The sequence below is a fragment of the Hydra vulgaris genome, chromosome 12, assembly GCF_038396675.1.
Source record: "Hydra vulgaris chromosome 12, alternate assembly HydraT2T_AEP".
Taxonomy (NCBI): Eukaryota; Metazoa; Cnidaria; class Hydrozoa; order Anthoathecata; family Hydridae; genus Hydra; species Hydra vulgaris.
The window spans coordinates 39,760,001-39,770,074 of NC_088931.1; the positions used below are offsets into that span (position 1 = coordinate 39,760,001).

The 10,074-nt window shown below is 25.5% G+C and overlaps 1 protein-coding gene across 2 annotated transcripts in view; it reads left to right on the forward strand.

The window, feature by feature from the left end:
- Nucleotides 1-9,821, forward strand: part of LOC100209242 (proton-coupled zinc antiporter SLC30A9, mitochondrial) — a 35,312-nt gene extending 25,491 nt beyond the window's left edge. The window contains exons 12-20 of one of the 2 annotated variants that reach the window (XR_010642436.1): nucleotides 1,751-1,822; nucleotides 2,399-2,548; nucleotides 4,715-4,775; nucleotides 4,863-4,925; nucleotides 8,807-8,838; nucleotides 8,971-9,068; nucleotides 9,196-9,309; nucleotides 9,452-9,575; nucleotides 9,653-9,821. Coding sequence is in view for 1 of the 2 variants with exons in the window: in XM_065813201.1 (XP_065669273.1) it covers nucleotides 1,751-1,822; nucleotides 2,399-2,548; nucleotides 4,715-4,775; nucleotides 4,863-4,925; nucleotides 8,807-8,838; nucleotides 8,971-9,068; nucleotides 9,196-9,309; nucleotides 9,452-9,496 (635 nt within the window). In the remaining variant the exon portion in view is untranslated. Of the gene's footprint in view, nucleotides 1-1,750; nucleotides 1,823-2,398; nucleotides 2,549-4,714; nucleotides 4,776-4,862; nucleotides 4,926-8,806; nucleotides 8,839-8,970; nucleotides 9,069-9,195; nucleotides 9,310-9,451 lie in introns of both variants that reach the window. The other variant, XM_065813201.1, reaches the window with a different exon arrangement.
- The last annotated feature ends 253 nt before the right edge of the window (nucleotides 9,822-10,074 follow it).

Consider the following 10,074-nt stretch of genomic DNA (forward strand, 5'->3'; position numbering starts at 1 on the left):
TGACTGGCAATAATTGAACAATCACTTTTGATAAATATTGTCACTATTTCTGCTCGTTCTTGTGGCGTATATTTATCCATTATAAAACTGGAGCGTCTACACAGCACAATGCTTAAAACAAAACTGACCTAAACGTCACATAACCAAGATAGCGCATTCAAAATGGTAGTGGGACTTTTGCCCCACCCTGTATATATATATATATATATATATATATATATATATATATATATATATATATATATATATATATATATATATATATATATATATATATATATGTATGTATATATATATATATATATATATATATATATATATATATATGTATGTATATATATATATATATATATATATATATATATATATATATATATATATATATATATATATATACATATATATATGTATGTATATATATATATATAAGAATACATATATATATAAGTAGAACATAGTATCAAAAAAACTTTTTGTTAGATGTCATCAAGTAGAACATAGTATCAAAATAAACTTTTTGTTACATGTCATCAAGTAGAACAAAGTATCAAAATAAACTTTTTGTTAGATGTCATCAAGTAGAACATAATACCAAAATAAACATTTTTTGTTAGATGTCATCAAGTAGAACATAATACCAAAATAAACATTTTTTGTTAGATGTCATCAAGTAGAACATAATGCCAAAATAAACTTTTGGATTAAGCAAAAGTTTATTATAATATACATTTCATTTTTTAAATGTAATAAATTTCATTCTTTAGCACAAGGGAAAAAGTAAGCATTTTAAAAAAATTAATAAACAATTGCTGTTCGTGTATTTTTTGAAATAAATAATATTTGTTTTAATTATTTTAAATTTAATTAAAAGAGATTTTTTACTTTTAGAAATAATAACAAAATAAAATTGAATAAGATTTTAAGTAAATAAAAGTTGAACTATCCAAACATTTGCAATTTTATTAGTTGATTAAAAGTTTGATTTGAATCATGAATAAAAAGTAAATAACAATCTAAGAATAAGAAGATGATTTTTTCATCTCTTTTCAAGCAAATAATCATTTCTTTATTACTAATGCAGTCAGTTTGTGAAATTTTACAAAATAGTATAAAATTTTGATACATATTTTTTTTAAATTCCCCAATGAGTTAATAATTTTTCAGATTAAATAAAAACATTTTTTTACAATATTGTTAACCTTAGGTCAGTAGGTTTTTAAATTAAATCAGAGTAATTTTGTATACATATATATTATTATTGATTATAAGTTATATGTATATATAAATAATTTTTCTTTAAAATTAGACATTTTATGAACTTCTAATATAAATTTTAAAATCAGTGTCTTTAGTTAATTTTACTAATGAAGGTTTTTTGAGTTTTAATTTTTTTCATTTCACAAAAATAAAAATAAAAGTGTTTCAAGCAAATAATTTCTTTATTACTAATGCAGTCAGTTGGTGAAATTTTACAAAATAGTATAAAATTTTGATATATATATTTCCTATACATTTATATATATTTGATATATATATTTCCTATACATTTATAACTATTGTTTATATCGTATATGTATATATAAATAGTTTTTATGAACTTCTAATAAGATTTTTATTATCAGTGTCTTTAGTTAATTTTACTAATGAAGGTCTTTTAAGTTCAAATGTTTTGAATAAATCAAATTTTTTAAGTTATGAGATCATAAGATTGTTTATTTCTTTTTTTTCAATAAAAATTTTTTTTATTTAGCATCCATGGTACTTGCATTTCAGCAGGTTCGAAAAAGTGCTCAAGAAACTGGTGTAACATTTCGTGAATACAGTATGTTGTCATTTTTTTCTTCTTTTTTAAACTTAATGAGATGTCACTAGCAGGGGGTCAAATACATTTGAGCAAGTACAACAAAATTTACGTTAATTCTAGATTTTCAAATACAAATTCAAATATAAATATTTGTAATTTAGGTTAAGAAAAAGTATAAAGATATTTTCAAGACAAGACTGATAAAATGGTGTGCTATAAAGAAGAATAAAAAGGAGTCCTCTAACAAATATCCCTTAAAAACAAATTTTTAATTTATTTTAGTTTTAAAAATTAAAAAAAAAAAAAACCCAAAAAAACCAAACTGCAAATATATTTCAATCAAGTGTATAATATATTTAAATATTTAAGAAATTTATACAAATATTAAAGAATTTTTTTAATCAAATACAATACAATACAAACATGCAACATTAGCCCATTTTTACCAAATACAAATATGTATTTGATCCCAACATTGGTTACAAGATGTAAATTGGTTACAAGATATGTGTAAAAATTTAAAACTAAAGACTAGTTCTATCTCAGAATACAAAATATTTGATTAACTAATTTTTCTTTAAATTTTTATTTTAGTATCTCGTGGACGTGATCCAAATGCAGTAGCTGTGTTGCTAGAAGATGGTGCTGCTGTTTTAGGCGTACTAATAGCTACTGCTTCCATTGGATTAACTGTGTATACTGGAAACCCTGTGTATGATGCTTGTGGATCTATTGCAATTGGAGGTTTGGCTTTTTATATTTAAAATTCAAAAATATATTTTTTCCATTGGTTGAATGTTTTATGTGCTTAAATTTCCAGTTTTAAGTTTATATATAGGCCATGTTGAGTCCAAACACTGATTGTGTTTAGGTTGAATAAAAATGGTTTGAAAAAGTGTTTATGCAAAATCGTTCTTACTCAAAATATAAATGAGTATAAAGGAAAACTAGTATTGTTATTGTTATTAAGATTTTTATCTGTGAATTGTTTGGATGGTAATGATAGTCTCTAAATTGTTTGGGTGGTAATGATAGTCTGTGAATTGTCTGGGTGGTAATGATAGTCTGTGAAATGTCTGGGTGGTAATGATAGTCTTTGAATTGTTTGGGTGGTAATGAAACTTGGTAAGTTGTTTGGGTGGTAATGATAGTCTTTACTATTATTTATATAGTATCAACAGGTTTTACCAAAAAATCTTTTTTCTAACGCATTTTTATGAGTTTTAGCAAATGGTGTCATTTTAAACTAAAACTTTAAAACAAAACGAAAACGATGTTGATTAAAGAAAGAAAATAGTGCATTTTCTCTTTTCATTAATCTACTATTAACAAAATACCTGTAGTTTTTAATTAATTAATTTAGCCCTAAATAGCTGGAAGCAAGCATTTAAGTTAAGTCAACAAAAAGCTCTAAATAGCTACAAGTAAGCATTAAAGTTGAAGGTCAACAAAAACAAGAGATTTAAAAAGCAAGAAAGAAAAACTGTAAATTGTGTAAGTCAAGAAAACATGAAGGTAGGAGAAAATTTCAATTCACCAGGAGAAAATTTCAATTCACTAGATAAAATTTTTTAAGCATGAAGTTACAGTAAAAAATGCAGCTTTGCTGAATAATGAATCTTGCGAGTGTTGGTTGATGGAACAAGTATTACATACAAAAGAGAGATGTGGTTTTGCGACTATGTGAAAGAGGCAGTAGCCTGGCAGCTGGAATAGTTCCAACTTTTACACAAATTTTAGGATGAAGGAGAATGATAAAGAACAAAAGAAATGTTCAGAAAAACCTAACTTTAAAACTATTATAAGTCATAAGTTATTTTAATTATAACTGTAAAATTATTGCAAATCATCACCTGATATAATATATAAACAACTGATACAGCAGCAATGTTCTGACTTAACAATATATAAACAACTGATACAACAGCAATGTTCTGACTTAACAATATATAAACAACTGATACAACAGCAATGTTCTGACTTAACAATATATAAACAACTGATACAACAGCAATGTTCTGACTTAACAATATATAAACAACTGATACAACAGCAATGTTCTGGCTTAACAATATATAAACAACTGATACAACAGCAATGTTCTGACTTAACAATATATAAACAACTGATACAACAGCAATGTTCTGGCTTAACAATATATAAACAACTGATACAACAGCAATGTTCTGACTTAACAATATATAAACAACTGATACAACAGCAATGTTCTGACTTAACAATATATAAACAACTGATACAACAGCAATGTTCTGACTTAACAATATAGCTATAATATAACTAGTTGTATTGTTAAAGTTAACTTTAAATAATGAAAGATAAAAATAAATAAAACTTGAAATAAAATTACTAAATTTGCAATTTTTTATTTCATTTTCACTGATTAAAGATGTTGATTAATTTTTACTGACAATCTAATGTATAGTAAAACTTGTATTTAAACAATTGCTTTTGCTAATCATTATTGTCATCTAAACAAAATGAATATGAACAAATAGTAGTTGCACTCTATACTTATACTTTATCTATTCAAATAAGATAGATTTAATTAAAATATCATATTTATATTGTAAGCTGCAAACTCTTTAACAAAATATCAGGTTTATATTATAAACTTCTATATGAAAATGCAACAGAAATGCAACATACTCTTTCAACAACTCGGCGACTAAAGTAAATATATGATTTTAAATCGTTTTCATTCCATGTAATAGTTAAAATTAAAGTTATTTTTAGCTATTACAATTTAAATATTTTTAAAAACATAGATTTATAAAAATCACTGTAAAATTATTGTAAATCATAAGTTTAAATCATCACCAACAAAACAAATATTAAAACTATTTAAGTTATTATTGCTGATGTTATTGCTGTTTGCGTTTTTTGTACCAGGTCTGCTGGGTGTTGTAGCTGCTTTTCTTATACAACGAAATGCTGATTTTTTGATGGGAAGGTAAGTTCTAACCTAGTTTTTTGTTTGTTTTTGCTCTTAGCATTTTAATTTGATTTTTCTCATCTCATTTTTTATTGCTTGGATTAGATCAATCCATCCTGATCGGCTGAGACAAATTATAAATATTTTAGAAAATGATATTATGGTTAGGTGAGTATCATTTTTTTATTTTTATAATGTGAATATTTTTAGATATTTACTATAATTATTTTAGTATAATTATAAAAACTCCTTTATTGTTTTCAACTCAAATACCCAGAATTATATAATGAAAAATATCTTTTAGATGAACTTTGTAAGAATGAGTTTTACTTTTTGGTATTTTATAAAATTTAAGTTCTTTTAATTATCACAATTATCACACAAAAATTTGAATTTTTACTCTTTTTTTTTTTGCATATGGTTAAATAGTTTATGTGAATTTTTTATATCTTTGTTGGTTATTTTAGTAAACTAGTATAGCAAATTTAAAATAAAGAAATGTGAAAGGCTCTGTTTTAGAAATTACTTATATATATATAAATTTTTTTACTTTTTTCAAATAAATGGCAAAATCAGTATAAATAATTAAAAACTAGTTGAGTTACAAAAACCAGTTTAAATCAATAACAAAACCAGTATAAACCAGAAATACCACTCTCACTTATATAACTGCTATAAATGAATTTAAAGGAAAATCAGTATTTTACATCACCAGATTTTTGATCTGGTATTTTTGTGGTGCTGAAAAAAGCACTTGTGCCATGCGTGATGCATCAGTTATAAAAAAAAAAGTTATATTATAAAAAAATATATATATATACTTATATATATATATACTTATATATTTATTTATATATATATACATATATATATTTTTATATATATATATTTATATATATTTAAATATATATATATATATATTTATATATTATATATATATTATATATATATAATTCTTAAACAGGAAGGGATGCAAATTGCGCGCCATTATATGATCGCGCAAATAATAGTTTGTTTTGATGAATTGACCATGGCTGTTAATATGTTTTAACAATTTGAACATTTCAAAAATGTGCTAAATAAACTTTTCACGACTTAACAAAAAAAAACTTTAAAAAATCTTAATTTAAAATTAGATTAGAAATCTTAACGAAAGAGAAATTAAAAAAAGTTAGCTTTAACATAAACTCAAAAAGTAATACAGTAGAATCCTGTTAACTTGGACCCTGGATAAGTCAGACTTTTACTAAGTTGGACAAATTTCAAATTCCCCTTGAATTCTCTACACATACCATAAGCTTCGCTTAACTTGGACATTCGCTAAGTCGGACAAAATATATTCATCACCGGTGTATTCCCTGATATTTTAAAAACTGCTTCTGTTATCCCAATTCATAAAAAAGACTTGAAACTTAAATGTAATAACTACAGACCGATTTCATTATTATCAAATGTCAGCAAACTTTTAGAAAAATCTATGTATTCTCGTATTTACAACTTTTTGAATAATTCTGCTTGTTTTCCTATTCGACAGTTTGGGTTTCACTCAAATCACTCCATTTCTCATGCTCTTATTAGCATTTCTGAAATGATTTGTGGTGCAATTGACAGTGGTTCCTTTGCTTGTGGTGTATTCATATATCTTCAAAAAGCTTTTGATACGGTTGATCACAACATTCTAATAAAAGTTAAACTACTACGGAATACATGGCATTGCTAATCATTGGTTTTCTTTATATATTAGGGATCGCACTCAGTTTGTTTCAATTAAGGGATTTGAATCCACACATAAAGTTATTAAATATGACGTTCCACAAGGTTTGGTTCTTGGTCTTTTATTGTTTTTATTATATATAAATGATTTATCTTGTTCATTAAAAAATTCTATGGTACATCATTATGCTGATGATACCAATCTTTTATAAATCAACAAATCACTTACAACTCTTTGTAAAAAAGTTAATCAAGATCTTCATTACTTATGTAACTGGTTAAATAGTAATCGTATTTCCTTGAATGTCAATAAAACTGAATACATTATATTTCATTCCCCTAAAAAAACTATTGATAATATTAAAATTAAAATTAATGGAAAAAAACTTTTTCCGTAAAAATATATAAAGTATATCTTGATAAAAACCTATCTTCGTATAATTAACAAAAATTTACAGGGAAAATGCAGTTTTTTTTAGTTTCCCGAAAGTTTACATAATTGGACTTCCATCCTTTTAACATTCACCAATTCATTTGTAATAATTCCTTGAGATATCTCTTTTATAAAGAACTCCCAATCAGTTTACATAAGATTTAGGTCAATTGAGTTTCCAGGCCAATCCAATAATGGAATATTCTGTTATGCTTACTGCTAGTATTGAATATTATTTAATTGATTTAGCCAGAATAGGCGCCCTAACCTGCATCTTCATGCAGGGTAGGGCACCATGTCATAAGCTAACTTAATTAAATTCCTCATTCTGCACGAGATTTCATCCTGCATGAAGATTTTCTTTTTATCTGGCCAATTTTGGCAACAATCTTTGTTCCATGACATTTATATATTGCAACTGGTTTATTATTCCTTCATCAATGTAGAACTTTCCATTCCCCTGCCTCATATCACTGACCAGATCATCATTGAAGTGGCGAAAAGCAAAATTAAAAGGAAAATAAGGGAAAACATATTCCGGATTTTTCCGGATTTTTCTGGATATTGTTATTAACACTAACAAAGTACTCTAGTCCATAAAGCATACCTGAAAAATATTATACAAGCACTATTTAGTAAATTCTTAATGTTTGATGTCGGAAAGTAAATACTTTTTGATTAATAATTTTTCTAATCATCTTCAGTTAAGTTCATATTTCTTGCTTGCTCCAGCTTATTTTGCATCATTTTTTGTGTTAGCTTGGGCTTCCTATATGCATTATTAACTGTAACTAAGATCATGGAAGTAATATTGAATCCTTTTCTTTGACATTTTGGCTCCAACTTTTCATTTATTGCACTTTGGTGGACTACCTATTTTTTACGATGATCTTGGTTAGTATCCTTTCACTGTGGGGTGTTGGGATTCTTTTCTTTCCACATTTTCCAACCCTCTTTGGTGTCAAGTTCTTTGACATTAGTCTTTTTTTTTCTGTATATTTTGTATAGAAACCCATGAAATACCACTTTTGGCAATTTCTCATTAAGAAAGAATTCTACTTGTTTGGAATGCCTTAATTTCTTCAATTTTTTGTGGTGCTAAGTCCTTTTTCTTCCCTATGTGTAAAATAATAATAAGAAATAATATTTACAATAATTTAAATACTTTAAAAAGAACTAATTAAAGAAACTAATTAAAAGCTCTGTTAATAAACTCCAACATAAGCTCAGTAATTTTGTAAGAGAAATGTTAAGTTAACTAAAAGATTTTTGGTTTTTAGTTTTTTTTAAATTGAATAATGAATAATGTCTATGAAGGCAGAGATGGGAAGGAGGCTGTTTAAACCATATAGGTGCGTACAAGGGTAGAGAGAGGGTCCTAAATCAATGATTTTACTGTATATGATGACATCACACAAAAAGGCTGTCAAAAGTGACAGTGCTGCTATTGACTATTATGAGTCAAAACTTCATTTTAAACAATGAATTAACTTGTAATAACAAATTATTATTCCTCATGAAAAAATTGAGATCATCAAAATTATGAGTAACAATACATGGATATGAGTTATCTGAGTAACAATGTGTGAACATTAAAATGAATTTAACAAAAAATGTTTGATGAAAAAATTGAATTAATGTTTTTAGTTTGTTTTTTAATGTGAATATTGCAATCTCAACTTTAATAGACATTTAAAAAATTCTGTTGTGTTGTGGTCCTGTGTAAGAATTTTAATTCTTGCATAGAAATGTATCATTTATAGAAATGTGTCTAAGAATTTTTTTAGGATTCTCGTTTGGTATTTGTTTGGATTCTAGTTAGAAAAGTTTCTGCTGGATTTTAAAAGTTATTTTATTAATTGAAGAAGTTAATTTTAACTTTTTTTTTTCTTCGTGTGTATAGATCTATACATGATGTCAAAGCAACAGAGATGGGTAAAATATTTCATTAGTTAACAAAAAAAATTGTTTAAATATTTTAAAAATTCTGCTTCTATGAATTTATATTTGAAAAGTTTTTTAATTGAAAATCTTTTGAAGTGCTGATTACAATGTTTTTTGTTGAAGGAGCCGACACTGTACGTTTTAAAGCGGAATTGAATTTTGATGGAAGAGAAATTACTCGAGTTCATCTTAACCAACTTGATATGAATTTAGTTTTGCAGGTAATATTTAAAATACAAAAGACAATGCAATAATATTTTTTCTAGAATATTTTGATTAGATTCAACATTTTTCTTTTAAAATTTATTAGTTAATCATTTATTCAAGATATACCAATTTTCTTTTAAGAGTGTCATGAAAATAAAAACACCAGAAGAGTTAGAGCAATTTCTTTTGGAACACGGGGAGCAGATTATTGATGTTCTCGGGGCACAAGTTGATCGATTAGAGAGAAACATTAAGGTACGAATTTAGTATAACTCAATCGCATTAGTATGAGTTTAATTTTTTTGTATTTAATTTAAATTTTTAATACTGTTTATAATAGCCACTTGATTTTTTATATATATACATTTTTTGGTTTTCTATGTTTTTCCTATTATAGAAAAACCATCCGGAAGTTCGTCACGTCGACCTTGAAATACTTTAATACATGTTGCAACATCTACATTTTTATCGTGTGGCTTATTGCAAAAATGTTTATATTAAACACGACTTAACGTTAATAAGTAAGTTACTTAGCTATTACTTGCTTACTAAGTTATTTATTATAATTTACTTGCTGTCTGACTTAAGTCTTGTTTAGTCTAAACAATTTGAGTTTGCTTATTTACATCTTATCGATATGTTCTACATATTTCTACGAAGAAACTTTTCCCGATTGTTCTGAGAGATTTTATTTGGTTGTAGATTTCCTTAAAATATTTTGTTAGACTGTAAAGTTTAGCTATTTAATTGTATAAATTTCTTTTTTATTTTGGAGTTTTGTTTTTTAGGGTTTAAAGCGAATTTTTTTGGTCAATTTTTTTTTTTGAAATTTGATCTAAACTCATTAAATTTCTCCCTCCTACTTTCTAGTGTTATATCAGCTCAGTGACTTTCTAGTGTTATATCAGCTCAGTCTTTCTTTTTTTTTTTTTTTTTTTGCCTTTTTTTTAAGTGATGGGAATAGATAACTTACATGAAAGATGCCTTTTTTAATTTTATACTGTTGAAGACGTCTTCAAA